The sequence below is a fragment of the Thamnophis sirtalis genome, unplaced genomic scaffold, assembly GCF_051295495.1.
Source record: "Thamnophis sirtalis isolate CommonGarterSnake01/CBP01778 unplaced genomic scaffold, rThaSir2_p1.2 scaffold_4, whole genome shotgun sequence".
Classification (NCBI taxonomy): domain Eukaryota; kingdom Metazoa; phylum Chordata; class Lepidosauria; order Squamata; family Natricidae; genus Thamnophis; species Thamnophis sirtalis.
The window spans coordinates 125,985,476-126,004,633 of NW_028261384.1; the positions used below are offsets into that span (position 1 = coordinate 125,985,476).

A 19,158-nucleotide genomic window follows, 5' to 3' on the forward strand; every position below is an offset into this window, starting at 1 on the left:
GGGCAGCATATAAATATAATAAATAAAATGAAATGAAAATAATACTCTTTACTTCTTGTGATGAAACAAAAGGAAGATATCATTGGGTTTAGGGAGGGAAAATTATATTCCAATTCTTGTTTCATTTATCTTCTAAAGGTTAAAAATGTTGTCCTGCTTTTCAAGGCTACTCATGGATGTAGGCTATAGCACTTCAGCGGAAGAGCCAGAGTGCGTGTTTTCAGAGGTTTCAATGATCAGGCAGAATGTTCGCTCCTATTTATCCATACATAGAGCTGAGACTTCACAGTTTTATTCAGGAAATAATGCAATACGTATATCTACAGGAAGAATAGTCCTTCCAATGTAATTGACAGAAGAAACATATGCATGATATTCAGCAGTTAAGTCTCATAAACCAGTAGGGATTACTCTTGTTAAGTGAATAGAAACACAGCGCAGCAACAAAGTTTGTATTGCTGAATAAGGGATAGTGTTAAGGGCAGAGATTTGGCAGTAACATCATTTATGCAATTCTATAATCTTCTACCTCTGTCATTATCTGTCTGTCTATCTGTTCATCTATTTTATCTATTATCTATCATCTAAATCTATCTAACTAATATCTAATTATCTCTCCCCTTCTCTCTCATCTAGCATTTATCTATCTATCTATCTATCTATCTATCTATCTATCTATCTATCTATCTATCTATCTATCTATCTATCTACCTACCTACCTACCTACCTACCTACCTACCTACCTACCTACCTACCTACCTATCATCTATCTATCTATCTATCTATCTATCTATCTATCTATCTATCTATCTATCTATCTATCTATCTTCTATCTAATATCTAATTCTCTCTCTCTCTTATCTACTATCTATCTATCTATCTATCTATCTATCTATCTATCTATCTATCTTCTATCTAATATCTAATTCTCTCTCTCTCTCTCTTATCTACTATCTATCTATCTATCTATCTATCTATCTATCTATCTATCTATCTTCTATCTAATTCTCTCTCTCTCTCTCTTATCTACTATCTATCTATCTATCTATCTATCTATCTATCTATCTATCTATCTTCTATCTAATATCTAATTCTCTCTCTCTCTCTTATCTACTATCTATCTATCTATCTATCTATCTATCATCTATCTATCTATCTATCTATCTATCTATCTATCTATCTATCTATCTATCTATCTATCTATCTATCTATCATCTTCTATCTAATATCTAATTCTCTCTCTCTCTCTCTTATCTACTATCTATCTATCTATCTATCTATCTATCTATCTATCTATCTATCTATCATCTATCTATCTATCTATCTATCTATCTATCTATCTATCTATTATCTAATAATCTATCTACCTGTCATCTTTATCTTCTCTCTCTCCCTCTCTCATTTGTCATCTCCTTTATAAATCACACTTTTTTCTTAGATTTCAAAATATTTCTAACATTTATTTATACATTCGTTGCATGCTTATCTCATCTCTATTTTTTTTAAACTCAAGATGGTGCATTACTTAATGCTCCTGCTTTATATTTATTTCACAACAACCCTATGAATTAGGTTGGGATGAGGGACTGACCAAAATCACACAACTGGCTTTCATACCTAAGAGTGGAAGAGAACTCAGGGGCTCTTGGTTTGTAGCCCAACATCTTAGCCATTACATCAAAATGGATTTCCACACAAAAAATAAGAAGGACAAATGTCAGAAACAACATCACCCCATGCATTAAAAAAACTCTGCTCCTTTTCTCTATGAGTTGTAATGTTTTCCACATATCTCAACTTTTGTATTTTGTATTTCTATTTATTAGTTTGTCAAACACGTACAAGATAGCAGGTATAAGTATAAACATGGATACGAACAAAGAAAATGAGTAGAAATAAATGGGGACAGTAGAACAGGGATGGCAGGCACACTGGTGTGCTTATGCACACGCCCTTTATGGACCTCTTAGGAATGGGGTGAGTTCCATGGTAGACAGTTTAAGGTTAAAGCTATGGGGGTTTGAGGATGAAACAATGGAGTCAGGGAGAGATTTTTTTTAGAGATTTAGAGATTTTATTAATATTTGCAGGCCGCCCTTTTCCCTGAGGGGACTCAGGGCGGCTCACATAAAATCAGGGAGGGGGGAATACAAACATTGACATAGAGACATATAATAAAATAGCAAGCAACATACATTCATCATTCGGGAGGGGCGCCTATCCTTGTCCCCAGGCCTGACGGGCTAGCCAGTTCTTAAGGGCTGTGCGGAAGGCCTGGACGGTGGAGAGCATTCCAGGCATTGTTCCTGAAGTCGTATTTTCTGCAATTAAGTTTGGAACAGTTTATTTTGAGTTTGTATCAATTGTTTGCCCGTGTATTATTGAGGTTGAAGCTGAAGAAGTTGTTGACAGGTAAGACATTGTAACAGAAAATTTTTTCTACTGTGCTTAGATCATACCACAGGTGGCGCAGTTCCAGATTGTCCCAAGCCCAAAATTTCAAGCCTGGTGACATATGGAAATTTATTGTGATTTTCCCACTTTATGTCCACCTTCAATGGCCAGATAGATGATGGAATTATGGATGGAATGGCACAGTGAAAGTGGGGTAACACTATGATAGTGTCATGATAACCAAACTCAGTTTTACAATCAGTGATCAAGAGAAAAGAAAGAAAGACGCTGATGATTAGCCATTGTTTTACAGATTGTGATTTGCAGATGGGATGATGCACGGTTTGTATAGTTCCATTGAGTTTCTAATCTGACAATCACCATGGGAATGGAGCTTATTTAATATCTACAAGAACTAAAGTGAAATATTTTGTTTGTAAATATCATTGGTCGTCTCCTTTATAAATTACATTTTTTTTGAGAGCTCAAAATATTTCTAACATTTATTTTTAAATTCATTGCATGTTTATCCCACCTTTATTTTTGGTTAAACTCAAGATGGTACATTACTTAAACTCCCGCTTTCTATTTATTCCAACCCTAAGAATTAGGTTGGGATGAGGAAGAGGGACCAAAAGTCACCCAACTGGCTTTCATGCCTAGGAGAGGGAGAGAACTCATGGTCTCAAGAATGGAACTTGTAAAGAAGCATTTCATTCCTAGTTCCTGTTGATAAGTCCCCAAACTCACAACAATGTCAATTTCTCTTCTTCTAGGTCTACTTGCGACCCTCAATGATTCTACTGTCACAGAGTTTATCTTCTTGGGTCATTCCAATTCTCGGCCAATCCAGCTTCTTCTCTTTGTGTTAGTCTTGGCTGCTTATACAATATGCCTGATGGGCAACCTCCTCATTGTAGTTACAGTGCATGGAGAGCCCCACCTCTCTCAGTCACCCATGTACTTCTTCTTGGCCAACCTGTCTGTCTTTGACATCACCTTGGGCTCACTGGCTACACCCAAGCTTTTAACAGATTTAGCGAGCTGCAACAGGACCATCAGCTTCATGGGTTGTATGATCCAGATCTTCTTTATCCACTTAATTGGGGGCTCTGAGATGCTCCTTGTAACCCTCATGGCTTACGATCGTTACATGGCCATCTGCCACCCTTTGACCTACATGGCCAGTATGAACCGTCCACGTTGCATCAGACTTCTTGCCTCCTGTTGGGCTGGAGGCCTCATTCACACCACCATCCAGATGTTTTTGCTTCTCCAGCTCCCATTCTGTGGGCCAAACACTCTGGACAATTTTCATTGTGACCTCCCACAGGTGATCAAGCTGGCTTGTGTAGACACTTACATCACTGAGCTGCTGGTTGTGGCCAATAGTGGCCTTCTTTCCCTTGTGTGCTTCCTTGCCCTGCTTGCCTCCTACAGTGTCATTGTCACCAACCTTCGAGGCCATTTCAGAGAGAGTGGAGGCAAAGCCCTGGCCACCTGCAGCTCCCACCTCATTGTGGTCTTCATCAGCTTTGTGCCCTGCATCTTTGTCTATTTAGTGCCTTTCTCCAGGTCTCATACGGACAAGGTGGCGTCTGTCTTCTACACCTTAATTGTACCTTCCGTCAACCCAATCATATACACCCTGAGGAACCGAGACATGAGCAATGCAATGAAGAAATTAAAGAAGAGGTGCCCTTTCTTACAATCTTCTGGGAAAATAGAACATGTATGAGATGTTTTGCTCCACACAGCTGTGAAACAAATTCTATTTGGTTATTTATTTCCCACCTCTGGTTCCCATCCATGTAGGTGACAGTTCTATTTGGTCTTCAAGTCAGTACTGCATTCATGTCCAACATATCTAGGGGTGGCAGACAACATATTGATACCTTCAGTGGTGGGATTCACTTACCTTCCTCACTGGTTCACAGATGTGAGTGCACACATCACGTCTGCGCATGTGCAGTGCTCATGCATTACATTGGGGGGTGGGTTGGGCAGAGCCTCCCACAGCCGCCACTACTGGTTCATCCAAGTTGGAGAGAATTGGCTGAATAGACCCCTGGATATGTTGGACAAAGAGGTTTAATGAGTAGAGCACATCCACAGCCACTACAATGGCCATTGTACCATGAAAACTGGAGATGTAGAAAATGCACTGTTAACATGGGAAAATGTTATACATACAACTGTTCTGATCCCCCTCGTCCTACACCAAAGCATGTCAAGACAAAGATACTGCAAGGATTTATTGACACACAGAAAGGACCTTGGCAGCAAGCCAGCACAGTCCAGGCCTTGGCAGCAATCTAGCATAGTCCAAGCCTTGGCAGCAATCCCGCATAGACTAACCTTGGCAGCAATCCAGCCTGCCAAGCTAGCCCCAAGAGTTCTTCAGCTCAAGTGAATATGTTGACTCCTGCAAAAGGGCATGTACACAATCATTCCTTTTATAGTCTTGATAGGAGCCTAATTACCACCAGCTGAGTGCAATTATCTCCTGTAACTGCACAACTGTTCCTTATGCCTATTAGCTGTTCGGTGCCGGGCATCCAGGAACAACTCCCTTGGCTCCTCCCCACTGCTCCAATGCATGATGTCATGATCACACTCCCTTGTCTCCTCCCCACTAGTCCAAGGCTCAGGCGCCTCCTGGTGGCCAACCAGCCTTTCTGCGCCCTGCTCAGAGTCGGAACCCTGTCCAGGATCCTCCACATCCTCCAGAGCCGACTCATAGGGCCCCTCGCTGTCGGAGTCTGGTGGCAGCTCCAACGGCTCCTGCTGGGCCACAACATACAACTATTTTCATCATTCCCTTCTAGACAGGTTGAAAGTTTTCCTCTGTTATTGAGCGTTCTCCTCTATTGAATCCCTTTATTTCTTAACTGGAAAAAAGAATACATCGACAAGGTTTGGTAAATGGAACGATCTTTGTGATTTGTGTAAGGATCCACACAGACGAAGTTCAATATTAATTCAGCTCCATGTAGGAATTTTAATTAAAACACAACTGACAAATGGCAATCACATCCCTACTTGGATTGTGGGCCTCCCAGAGTCATCTACTCAGATGAACGGTTATAGAAATAAAACAAACAAACAAATACTTGTAGACATAGAGTGAAGGAGAGTTCAGCATCTTTTTTTGGGAAAATGCCCTTTTTACCTACTGTTTTGACTGTAAATAAACCTTATATTTCTTTCTTGATTTTTTTTAAAAATAAAACTTATCGGGTTTAGATCTCAACTTTGCTTGTAGTAAAAGGAGCGATATTAAGAATATGGAGATTGGCAAAAGAAATATCAATATATTGAAATATTGACTAATTAAGGAAAGATTGTAATTCAACAAAATATGTGTATTACTACTAAAAATCTATAAGATTGTTAATTGTGTTGAATATGAAGAGTATTGTTTTACTTGTACTAAAATGTAACTCTGGTTCCACACTTTTTACACAACAATGTGTTTGTAGAAAAATAAAAAAAAACGTCTTAAAAAAGAATGTAACATATATTTTAAACACACCTATTGGAATCATGTTTTGCACTTGAGTCAGAAACACCAAGGCGCTTCTGGATTGGAAGGATTAGCTGGTGACATCACTATTGCCCTGCGTGAAGTGTGTGTGTGTGTGTGCGTCCTTTCATGTCCCCAGCAGAAACTTGGTGAGTGAAGGACCAGAGCTCAACCCCTCCCCATGGCAACTTTCAGGTCTCAAATGTGGGCTTTCCAACCACCTGCCCGGCATCCCAACCATTCAAGCCACTGTGCTCCTTGTTGAATCAAGATATTCCTTAGTGCCATGGTAGGTCAGGGACAGAGGTGAAATCCAGCAAGTTCTGACAGGTTCTGGATAACTGGTAGTGGAAATATTGAGTAGTTCAGAGAACCGGAAATACTACGTCCAGCTGGCCCCAGAGTGGGGTGGGAATGGAGATTTTGCAGTATCCTTCCCCTGTCATGCCCACCAAGCCACTCCCTCCAAGCCACACCTTTCCCACCAAGCCACACCCACAGAACCGGTAGAAAAAAAATTGAATTTCACCACTGGTCAGGGATGTCAAACTGGATTTCTTTGAGGGCCAGGTCAGCGTGGTAGTTCTCCGCAGACCAGAGGGGTGGAGATAGGGGACAGATGCCTCCTGCGACACCCTGCTGGTCAAAACAGGGCATGGGTGATCTGCATGCAGCCCCCCGTGCCTCATTTTCACCCTCCATGGCCTCCTGCAGCACCCTGCCAGCTGTTTCCAGGCTCTTTTGGGCTGTTTTTGGCCAGCGAAGCGCTCCAGGAGACAATGGAGGGTGAAAATGAGGCACAGGGCCCCCTGCACACAGCTCATTTTAGCTGCCAGAGGCACTGTAGGCTAGTCCTTTGATATTTCCAGGCCGGCCCAATGGACCGGATTTAAGCATCCCATGGGCCAGATCTAGCCTTGAGTTTGACACCCCTGTGGTAGGTTGTTGAAACAGCCCACCTTTAAGCGCCTCACAGCTGGACATAAAGTGATTTATATTAATGAAATAAAAGTGTTGCTTATACAATTGCAGCATACACTGTGCTGCAACTGCAATTTTATTAGATACTCACCAAACATGTGGGAAAGCTGCTAATTGGAGCAGAAGATTGATGGGGGATGACTCCCCTAAACTCACCCCAATGTGTCTCCCATTCATAGCCACGGAGCATGAATGGATGAATTCATAATTACAGGAGTCCTTGACTTATGACCACCTCTTGGACTAACGAAAGCTGTTGTTAAGCAAATTCTGACCCGGCACCATTATTTTTGCTTGTCAGACACCCATTGGGAAGGTCGCAAGTAGTGGCCATATGATCCCAGGATGCTTCAACCAAGCTTCCCAAATACATGCTGGTTTCTAAGTACCTGAACACAGTTCTTTTAGAAGAAAAGGGCTTTTAAGAGCACAAATCATTTACCATATTTTTTCGGAGTATAAGACACACCTTTTTTCCTCAAAAAAAGAGGGTGAAAATCTGGGTGCATCTTATACACTGAATACGCAGGTTTTTTGCCTCCTGAAACCCCACCCGTTCACCAAAATGCATAGTTTGTAGGAGGCTACAAACCTCCTACAAGGAGGTTTGTAGCCTCCCCCTAGGAGTGGGGACTGGGGAGGGCAGAAATGAGCAAAACTTGGCTGTTTTTTGTTCAAATCCCCCCCAGCCCCCAGGAGCACTCTATAAGCTACCTAATGTCCTTTATTTGACAAAAGGGGCCTGTTTTTGCAAAAAATGAGCCATTTTTGGGAGGTATGCAGAATGCAAAATCTTTTTTTTTAAAAAATTGCCTCTTAAACCTTGGTGCATCTTATGCTCCGAAAAATACGATACTTTCCACAAGAAAATTCAATATAGAAGCCAAGTTCACTTAACAGCTGTGCTACTAAATAACTAAAGTGATTGACTATGGAGATTCTCAGTCATCCTGGTCATGGTTGTCCCAAAGGTGCTTTTTCAAGAGGCAACTGGACTTTCTGGTTTTCTTTGAAGACATTTCACTTCTCATCCAAGAAGTTTCTTCAGCTCTGGCTGGATCCATTCCCCATCATCTAGCCAGAGCTGAAGAACCTTCTTGGATGAGAGGCTAAATGTCCAGTTGCCTCTCGAAAAAGCACCTTTGGGATGACTGTACCAATTCACTTCCCAACTGTGGCAAGAAAGGTCATAAAATGGGAGGAAAACTCACTTAACAAATTTCTTGCTTAGCAACAGAACTTTAGGACTCACTTATGGTCCTAAGTCAAGGACTACCCATAATAACACTATGTCAATCTTCTACAAAAAAAACCCAAAGGAAGCTCAGTGCTTGAGTTGTAGTTATCACCATCATTTATTTGTTCATTCATTCAATCAAATTCTATAGTTACCCAAGTCAACCAAGTGACTCTGGGCAGCTTACAATTCTATCATCATCATCATCATCATCATCATCATCATCATCATCATCATCATCATCATCATCATCATCATCATCAACAGAGGGATACAATCAAGATCAAGGGAGATACTAAGACCATTCTATAAAACCTTAGTAAGACCACACCTAGAGTACTCCATTCAGTTTTGGTCCTCACACTATAAAAATATGTTGAGATTCTGGAAAGAGTGCAGAGAACAGCAAGCAAGATGATTAGGGGACTGGAGGCTAAAACATAGGATGAACAGTTGCAGGAACTGGGCATGGCTAGTCTAGTGGAGAGGCAGACCAGGGAAGACATGATAGTAGTATTCCAATCTTTGAGGGACTGCCACAGAGAGGGGCAAACTTTTTTCTGAAGGCCAGAGAAGGAATAATTGATGGAAATTGGTCAATGTGGGCTTCAATCTGGAAATAAAGAGACATTTTCTGGCAATGAGAACAACCAATGGAACAGAAGTTCCCTTCGGAAGTTGTTGGAGCTTCATCCCTGGAGTCTTTCAAGAAGAGATTGGACTGCCATTTGTCAGAAATGGTGTAAGGTCTTCTACTTGGGCTTTGTGTGTGTGTGTGTGTGTGTGTGTGTGTGTGTGTGTGTGTGTGTTGGACTAGATGACCTAAAAAGTCCCTTCCAACTCTGCTAATCTGTTAAAGATCCAACTATCCTAGTCAACTTCAACCATATGCCCTTTGACTTCTGCAATTATCTCCCCTGACTGGAGACCTAAAAGGCTCATAAGCCCATTGTCCCAGAGGCCTAATAATGGGTCACTGAAATGCTTCATTTGTATTGATTGATACCCTGGAGGAAGGAAAAGGAGGTGCCCCTCCTTTGTCAGACGGTATGCTTGATTTTCCACTCCTGGAAGAAGAAAAAGACAATCACGGTTTAGAGTTACCTTCATTCCAGCTTGGAGAAGCCACTAAGTGACTGGAATGAGCAGGTACTGTGGATCTCTGTCTCTTGGCTCTAGAAGAAGAGTAAGTGGGGAAGGGGAAAATGAGGAGCAACGTTCAAAGGAAGGACATAACATCCAGGTTGAGAGCTTTTGAAGATATTTTTATTCTCCTTTAATGAAGTTCCAACTGATAAAAAATGTGTCTTTGATCTCTTTTGGTAAGGTGGATTTATGCACAAAATGAGAACAATTAGATAATTAGAACTGCAGAAACAACAATTGCTACCAATATGCCTTCCATCCAGGACCTGCATACTGCATGAGTCAAAAAGAGGGCTATGAAAATATCCACAGACCCCTCACATCCTGGACATAAATTGTTTCAACTTCTGCCCTCAAAACGACGCTATAGGGCACTGCACACCAGAACAACTAGACACAAGGACAATTTTTCCCCACCATGACACCACTCTGCTTAAAAACTAATTCCCACACTGTCAAACTATTTACTAAGACTTTATTACTATTATTCTTCTCTTCCTTCCTAGTACCTATCTCTTCTCATTTATGGCTATAACCATGTTGCTTGTATCTTCAAAATTTATATTATTTTATTTGTTTCCTAGTATAATTTGATTACTTATTTGTAAGCTATGACTATCACTAAGTATTGTATCTTATGATTCTTGAGGAATATTGTATTTTATTTTTCTTTACGTACCCTGAGAGTATATGCACCAAAGACAAATTTCTTGTGTGTCCAATTACACTTGGCCATTAAAGATATATATTCCCCTTTATTTATTTATTTTTATACTTTTATACTTCCCTTCTCCACTCAGGAACCTCAGCTCTGAAGATATCCTAATGCATCTCAGTGCCAGCTCACAAAACCAGGAGCAAGAAGGGGAAGAATGTATTGGCCCAAAGAAATGGACAGTAAGTAACCATAAAAGAGAGATGGCTTTAAAAGTCTACTTAGAGTTTTTTTATCACTAATTCGTCCGACGGGGCATTATTTTGTTTCCAGCATTGGGCAAATCCTATTCTAGCTGTAGTTAGCAGATTTGATAATATGTACTTAATTTTCTTTGTATATTTCCCTTTGATTATTCCCAGTAGAAAGGTTTCGGGTTTGTATTTTATCTGTTCTCCTGTAATTTCTTGCACCCATTTCCAAATTTTTGTCCAATATTTTTGTGTTTCCGGGCAGGTCCACCATATAAGTCCCTTGTACTATTTTTACACTTCCAGCAGGTCGGCTTCATGTTTGGGTACATTTTAGCAAAACTTGTTGGTGATAAATGCCAACGATAAAACATTTTGTATATATTTTCTTTAAGTGCTGCTGATCGTGTTAGTTTATAATTGGTGTTCTATATTCTTTCCCAATCCACTAAAGAAGGATGGTTTAAATGAACTCTCAGCTAGAAACTCAAAGCAGGTGTACCAAAGCATTCATATACGCATCCTTTGTGGAGCAGATGTAAAATGCATTGGAATGCATAATATATTTATTTTGGGGAGAAATATGGATTGTAGGTGTCCTGTTGTTGGGTGGAATTGGCAAGACGGTGGATGTTCTATTGCCTATGTATTAGTGGAGAGCTAGAAATGGGTTACTAAATTAATATCCATCCAGGGTAGCTTTGGAAGCAAGCAGATATCTCTAAAGAACAACAGGATGGCAAATATACTCCAAATGTGCTTTTTTTCTCAAAAGGAAACTGGCCTTTGTTTTTTCCCTTGAAGACATTTCACTTCTCATCCAAAAAACATCAATTCTGACTCAGAACTGAAGAAGCTTCTTGGATGAGAAGTAAAATGTCTTCAAGGGGGGAAAAACAAAGTCCAGTTGCCTTTTAAAAAAAGCACCTTTGGGACAACCATATCCTGGATGACTAAGAATCTCCATAGATGATGGTAAATATGGAGGCTGAGGATGAAGCAATCTCTTCAGTGCCCTGTGGATCCAGAGGTCTCACACATAGTGGTGTGTATGTGTGTGAATGTAGCACAGAATATTTTAACATTGCTATTGTGCTGCAATATAAAAGAGTATATGTACACCATGTGTATATCTGTATGTATACCTATATGTACTGTATATCTTTAAATTTTTAATTGCATTATCTATATGCTTTTATATTGCAAGTATATGCTTACATTGTGGAGAATAGTTGCACAGAAACATTGTACTAACTTCTGATCAGTCGCGTGCATGATTTCATGAACAAAACACACATTTCACATGAGTCTGAAAAGTATTTGCTTTATTCGCTGGGTCTATCTTATTTTAATATCATACCTCTTTTTCCCTTCCTGGTAGCAGTAAGTAGCTTGTCTACAGGATCAGGTTTTCAGGACTATGTCTTGAATTTTTGTGATTACTTGGAAATATGTTCAAGATGTAAATATTTTCTGCAGTGGAATTGTTTCTGGGCAAATGGGTATGAATTTTTGAAAGGGTGCTAACTTTCCTCTTGAAAAAAATGGGAAAGTTGTTTGGAAAAGAGGAGAAAGGATATCAGTATCTAACTTATTAGATACTAGCTGGATACCCATGCTTCACGACAAAACTATATGATTGGGCTATGCAGGAGAAATTCGGTACACAATCCGTTGGCTCAGTGGTGGGTGGTGATTGAAAAACATAAGGGAATGTTGGTCCCATTGCCATGAGTCCGGAAGCAGTTCCATAGGTGGAAGACATAGACATTTTGGTGAGATTCTGATGTTTAGTACTGTAAGAAGCCCCAGGCTGCTCCTAAGTGAAGGAGTGGAATGTCGGACAGTTTGAACTGAGGTAATGGAATGTGAGGCAACTGGCAGTTGGAACAGAGTTGTTTTCAGGTGGGGAGGGGAAGTTGAACGCCTTAACATCAGAATGTGTTAATTACTGTATAAGAAATACTAATGGTCATTTCGAAAAATCCTTTCTAAGCGAGCACCTAGAAGAGGAAGATACATGCCAAATTTCATGTTTGTAGGCTTTAGGGTTCTGGAGATTTTGTGATGTTGCATGAGTGGTATTTTGCTATATTTCCCTCCCCCCCCCATAGAAATGTGAAACTGGGAGAGTCTTGCCAAGAGTCATGGCTTAGATGGATCTTAGTTGGATTCAGGAATCAATTCTTATTGCCCTCAACCCAATTCTTTTTGCCTTATTAGCTATATCTTCATAGTTACATATGACTTTAGATTTCCTTGTTTTTCAAATGTAAAACAAATCCATTCCCTTAGAATTTACTGCTACTAATATTAATATGTAATAATGTATTACAGACATATACAATATTCTACAAGAAAATGCTTCTTCTATAAATCTGCCAGGCCTGGGGAAGACAGTCATGCAATAATAAATTAACTTCTTTAATAAAGTGAATAACATTCACTTTATTTAATGTCAGTTTAACAAAAGAAGCTTTAATGAGACTTGGTGATCTACAAAATGAAATATTGAGGACATAAAGCACAATATTTGGTGATGTTGATATCAGGATTCCAGAATCTCAGCTCACTTTAGTTAAAATGTGGGATTTCCCCCCAGCTGGAGTGTGGAACTGTAATCAGCCAAATATTCCAGGACTACAAAACCCAGTATCCCTAATGCTCGCTTCGGCAGCACATATACTAAAATTGGAAAGATACAGAGAAGATTAGCATGGCCCCTGCACAAGGATGACACGCAAATTCGTGAAGCGTTCCATATTTTTGAAGGCAGATTTGCCTACTATTCAAGAATGGACGTTAAAAGTAACAAACTTAGCAGAGATGGCTAAAATATCAGCATATCTTAAGGACCATTCAAATGAGAGATATAAACTGGAGTGGAGAAGATGGATTGACTATATTCAAAATAAATATGGGACTAAGAAATTCCAGATAGTTTATGACTGAAGAAGCAAGGAATGATATAATCTGTTTAGAGTTAGCCTAGCAAAAGAGGAGTTAAAGCTCAAATGAAAAATGATACTAACTTTCTTTAACTTTATTTTAGAACATCTTTGTTAAAGATTTATACCCTGCATTTGTTCTGGGAAGTCGGGGGGGGGGGGTTGGGTTCAGGTGGGGAGGGTGGGGGAGGGGAGGTAAATATTTGTAAAAGCCTTTTTTAAAAAAAAAAATTCAATAATTAAAAAAAAACCAGTATCCCTAATCCACAATAGGGTTTCAGGAGTAATGTAAACCAGAATAAAATCTAAAAGGAAACGGTTCATTGCAAACTATTGTTTAAAAAAAAATCAATACTTTCTCTTTGCAATACAAGACTGAAGGGGTATATTTTACTTTTTATTCAACTAGAAAAATTGTTCCCTGTTCCATGTTGTCATTGATTAGTACGAGAAGGTTGTAATGACAAAGGTTTATTTTTTTCTTCTTCCAAGGTCCTGTCACCTTCATGAATGCCTCCAGGGTCACCGAATTCATCTTACTGGGCCTTTCCAGGTCTCGGTCCATCCAACTCCTTCTGTTTGCCCTGGTCACGTTGTGCTATACTGCCATTCTGTTGGGCAACCTTCTCATTGTATTGACTGTACATGTAGATCCACATCTTAAAAAGCTGCCCATGTATTTTTTCTTAGCTAATTTATCCATCATTGACACATCTGTGGGTTCAGTGGTAGTCCCCAAAGTAGCAACAGATCTGATCACCAGTGGCAGGACAATCTCATTTGGGTGCTGCATGTCCCAACTCTTTTTCCTACACTTCTTTGGAGGTACAGAGATGCTCCTCCTAACCCTCATGGCCTATGATCGCTATGTGGCGATTTGCCATCCACTGACATACACAACCACAATGAACCGACCACGCTGCATTAGACTCCTGTGCTTCTGTTGGTTTGGAGGCCTCCTCCACTCTTCCAGCCAGGTGTTCCTGGTCTTACGGCTTCCATTCTGTGGGCCAAATGGGGTGGACAATTTCTTTTGTGATGTTCCACAGGTAGTCAAACTGGCTTGTGTTGACACCCATGTGACCGAGATACTCATGGTGGCCAACAGTGGCTTGCTCTCCCTGGTTTGTTTTGTCATCTTGCTGATCTCCTATGGCGTCATCCTGAGCACGCTTCAAGGTCGCTTCAAGGAGAGTGGAGGGAAAGCTCTGTACACCTGTAGCTCTCACTTGACAGTGGTTAGTCTTTTCTTCCTACCTTGCCTCTTTGTGTACCTTGTTCCCATCTTCAGTACCAGTCTGGACAAAGTAGCATCTGTATTTTACACCACAATCACTCCTTTCCTTAACCCGATGATATATTCTCTAAGAAATCGGGAAATGAAAGAGGCAATGGGACGGCTGAGGAAGAAATTGACGTTTTCCCACTGGTCTCAAAAAGAAGCAGAAGGATGAGTAGATGTTTCAAAAAAAGCTTGCTTGTTTCCGATAATCTTATTTGGTATTGTAGTTCCTACTATTGTGTATGTAATGGCCGTGGTAGTGAACCTCAGCACCTAACCTCCAGTGGTGAAATTCATATGTTTTAACTACCTGTTCTGTGGGCGTGGCTTGGTGGGCATAGCAGGGGAAGGATACTGCAAAATCTCCATTCCCATCCCACTCCAGGGGAAGGATACTGCAAAATCCCTATTCCTGGGTGAAGGATACTGCAAAATCTCCATTCCCATCCTACTCCAGGGAAAGGATACTGCAAAATCTCCATTCCCTCCCCATTCCTGGGTGAAGGATATTGCAAAATCCCCATTCCCACTCCGCTCTGGGGCCAGCTAGAAGTGGTATTTGCCGGCTCTCTGAACTACTAAAAATTTCTGCTACTGTCAGAACCTGCTGAATTTCACCCATCCCATTTATGGCTGCTGAGATAAGCACAATTAAACATATAAGTCAATATCTCCTCTTAGATACATTGAAACACTGACTTTAATGGAAACATGAATGCTTTATACTTTATAGAGGCTTTAGCCCTTCATTGTTCCCTGAAGTTCTTGAGCAGTTAGTCATAGCATGTCATTTATGGATTGAAGTGAAATACTCAAAAGAGATGAATAATTCTAACGAACAAATAAAGGAATATGTGGACTGCAAAGAACTGACTATGTTTTCCTATTTGGAGAGTAGGTTTTATAGAGCAATGTGACTATCAAGGCTCAAGTTTCCCACTTTCCAATGAAACTGTACCCATACCTCTTCCAAATGGAAAAAAATGGTGTCAACATTTTGAGCTCATCAATTCTAGGAATATCATACTGTTTTTGACTGTAGATCCAATTAAAACAAAACAACATAACTAAAAAGGTTTTCCCTTCTAAGGAATGAATTCACAAGAACCTGGACCCTGAGAAACACAAAGATATGGGTTTTATTTGTACAACAAGCTTATATTGAAAGGTGAAGTATTTGTTGTTCATATCATGCACTTTGCAACTTTAATAAGATTTGTATGCCGCCCACTTCCTAGGGACTCTGGGCGGCTCACAACAAAAGTAAAACATAAAAATTAAAATACACTTATTTAAAGTAAGACATCATCCATTCAATCAAGTGGGGCTGGATTTTAATCAACAGCCCCAGGCCTGCCGGAACAGCCAGGTCTTGGTCGCTTTACGGAAGGCTGGGAGAGTGGTGAGGGTCCGGATCTCAGTGGGTAGCTCGTTCCATAAGGCCGGTGCAGCTACAGAAAAGGCCCTCCCTCGGGGAGCCACCAGCCGGCATTGTCCGGTCGACGGCACCCGGAGGAGGCCCAACCTGTGCGATCTTATAGGTTGTTGGGAGATAAATGGCAGAAGGTGGTCTCTCAGGTAGCCAGGTCCAGTACCATGTAGGGCTTTAAAACTAATGACTAGCACCTTGAAGCGGGTCCTGATTCACAAATTCATCAACGAAGCAAATGGTAAAACTAATCATGCTTTGCACAGTATGTTGATAAGAACATAAGAACACAAGCATACGTGGTAGTTGAATTCACATATGGAAAGTTAAAATGCAAACATATTGAACAATGTGAAGAACTTTTTAGATGTACATTATTGCAATAAATTCAAATATTTCATTGAATTGTTTTCATCATCCATTTATGTCCATTTTGGTGTTTGGATTTTTAGGGGAGATTTGTACATTAAGGTTAACCTAAAGGGAGGTATGATAATTCACCTTTGGTAATAATGGGCAGATCTATCTATCTATCTATCTATCTATCTATCTATCTATCTATCTATCTATCATCTAAAAGTGTGTGTGTGTGTGTGTGTGTGTGTGTGTGTTCTAGCACAACTCTGGAATGCCTCGAGCAATCTCAACCAAACTTGGTACACATAGTCCTTACTCTCTGGAAACAAATACTTGTCTGTTTGTGTGTCTGTGTGTCCATGTGTGTCCATGTGTGGGTGTGTTCCAGCATAACTCTGGAACACCTGGGCTGCTGAAATGAAAAGGACTGAATTATATCTATAGTGTCAAGTCATAGTACTTCTGAGAGCGATGGTGTGCATTTTGGATTGAGGTTCTGTTGAAATACAGCGTGTAGTGCCTTAAAATGGCTTCTACTGTACAGCACAGTGGAGTTGCCATGGTAATGGCTTTGCAACAGTCTACAAGGGGGCTACCTCTAATACAGGATTGGGATAAATACATACCTGGGCTACGCCAGGTTATCAGCTAGTACTAAATAAATACATAAATTCCCTCAACACCCAAAATAATAAAAGAGGAAGTAAAGAAGAATAGATAAGGAACACCTGTCTTAAAGGTTTGTATGAACGATCTTTCCTGATTGGCAACCTGGGAACGACTTCATAAGAATGTCTCCTGAGAGTATAATAATAAGATACTGAAATATTTCTTAAGTGTACACTGTTGGAAGGAGAAGTAGGTGTTGTTCCTTGTTAGTTTGATTGCTTGCTTTTCTGAAAAAAAAAAAAAAAGGTAATGGTGAATTTCTCCAGATGAGAAATTTCTCCTATAGGTGTTGTCTTTATTCCAGAATTTCTTCTATAGGCATTGTCTTTATTCCAGAATTTATCCTATAGGTGTTATATTTATTCCATCTTGGAGGTCCTCTTAGCAACTGGAATGGAAAAGTAATATGGGTGTCTGCTACCTGACTTCAGAAAAGAATAATTGTTAAGAAGGCAGGTAAGCAAAGAACAAAAGAGAACTTTCTAATGGATATTAGGCATCAGTTTCAGAATTTTTGAGATCATTTTGAGAGGTTACTGAGAAGAAGAAAAATAAAACATGTCAAATGCAAAGAAAGATCTCATCTATTTAGGATAGATGTTTGGAAAGGCTGAGAATAAAAGCCAGTAGATTCTATTTTTATATTTCCTATTTGTACTGTCCTGGATAATTATACTCCTATTATACAGACATCTGATTTTTTTTTTTGTCAAATAATCTCTTCTTTTTTTAAAAAAATTTTTTTATTAACAAACATGTAAAATATATACACACACACAAAACTTAGACGTACACCACATTTACACAATACAATACGAACAGGAGCTTCCTGTTCTTTCTAATAGCAATTATCAATCGATACCGCTCACCTTATATTATTTCCCCTTCTATTGTATTTCATTCGGATTTCACCATTCTTAACCCTCTTATTTTACTCATAACTATTATTTTTTAAGTTTTGTTATATTATCTTTCATTGATTCTTGTTTCTTTCCTCCATCCACCTATACCATTTATCCCATATCTCTTAATAATCTCTTCTTTTCCCCCCTTTTTGGACTTTTTTTTTTCATTGCTCGTGGGAGCACAGTCCAAAAATCTGAATTTTGCTTCATATATATAAAGTAAAATAAAGGTGAAGGGGAAAGGAAAGTGTTTCAATGATATCAAAAAATGCATCATTGAGGCAAACTTGACATGATGGGTGATAGTGGTCTTATGAACTGCTAAATGTTATAAGATACTTATCTCTAAAACAGGATGAATGGATGTGCTATATTTTCATATTGGTTGTCCTATATTGCTGTATCGACTTGGCAGGACTGAGGAAATTGCTTATGTGCCAATGGGGAGGGAACAGGTTGCTTTCATTCTACTAGCAGTGACATGGATTACTAACATAAAATCTAAAGTAGCTTTAGAAGCAAGTGAGAAGTTGACTGTGGGTCAAAAAACTCTATGGGGTTGAGATGATAGATTAGAGGAAAGGATGGATGGATGGATGGATGGATGGATGGATGGATGGATGGATGGATGGATGGATGCTTAAGTTTAAGTTTAATAGCATTTGTATGCCACCCAATCCCAAAGGACTCCGGGCGGCTAAGAGATGGTTAGATGGATGGATGGATGGACATATGAAGGAGAAAGAGACAAACAGACAGACAGACAGACAGACAGACAGACAGAGAGAAATATGCAGGTCAGCTAGAAAATGTATGTAAATGGATTGGCATTGCCTAGTTTACTATCAGAGAACCGTATCCCAAACATAAGGTGCAAGCCATGTGTACAATAAAAACCTCCTGCCAGCAATCAACACCCAGATAAGCAAAAATTAACACCAAATATTGGTACTAAGCCAACAGCTAAGCAGTAAACAATGCCCCAAATCAAAGAACCACCAACACAGACTAGCAATCAAACAACAGTCTAATCAAGGAACCACCAAGAACACACCAATACTGACAGGGCAAATTCTTTGAAATCAGATCCTTTCTGTTTCTGTCATTATGAAAATGGTAAAGATTAATAAAACAAAAAATGGATGGAAACAGAGTTGAGAATTTGCTCTCTAGTTCAATGCAATGTTTTGGCTCCATTCCAGTAGGGAAGTGGTAGCCCACTAAATATTGAAGATATTGAGGAATCCAATGGATCATGGTAACCTCCATAATCTATGTTTTTTTTAAAGTAAGGGCAACAAAAATGATGCAAAAACGTATCAGGAGAAATTGGAGGTACTGAATATTTATTTTATTCATTTAATTTGTCAAACATGTA

At 39.7% G+C, this 19,158-nt stretch overlaps 2 protein-coding genes and 1 non-coding gene across 3 annotated transcripts; all 3 read left to right on the forward strand.

Moving 5' to 3' along the window:
• Positions 1 to 3,148: 3,148 nt before the first annotated feature.
• On the forward strand, positions 3,149 to 4,132 carry LOC106539472 (olfactory receptor 4Q3-like). Its single transcript, XM_014054272.2, has one exon. The coding sequence runs from the start codon at positions 3,149 to 3,151 to the stop codon at positions 4,130 to 4,132; it is 984 nt and encodes a 327-aa protein (XP_013909747.2).
• An 8,719-nt stretch (positions 4,133 to 12,851) lies between these two features.
• LOC148046416 (U6 spliceosomal RNA) lies at positions 12,852 to 12,958 on the forward strand. The gene has a single exon (XR_015696551.1). It is a non-coding gene; the product is annotated as a U6 spliceosomal RNA (small nuclear RNA).
• Positions 12,959 to 13,632: 674 nt separating this feature from the next.
• LOC148046417 (olfactory receptor 4Q3-like) lies at positions 13,633 to 14,592 on the forward strand. The gene has a single exon (XM_087714719.1). The coding sequence runs from the start codon at positions 13,645 to 13,647 to the stop codon at positions 14,590 to 14,592; it is 948 nt and encodes a 315-aa protein (XP_087570845.1). The 5' UTR covers positions 13,633 to 13,644.
• The last annotated feature ends 4,566 nt before the right edge of the window (positions 14,593 to 19,158 follow it).

Coding starts and splice junctions, on each gene's coding strand:
- LOC148046417 (XM_087714719.1), top strand. CDS start 13,645: ATGAATGCCTCCAGGGTCACCGAATTCATCTTACTGGGCCTTTCCAGG.
- LOC106539472 (XM_014054272.2), top strand. CDS start 3,149: ATGTCAATTTCTCTTCTTCTAGGTCTACTTGCGACCCTCAATGATTCT.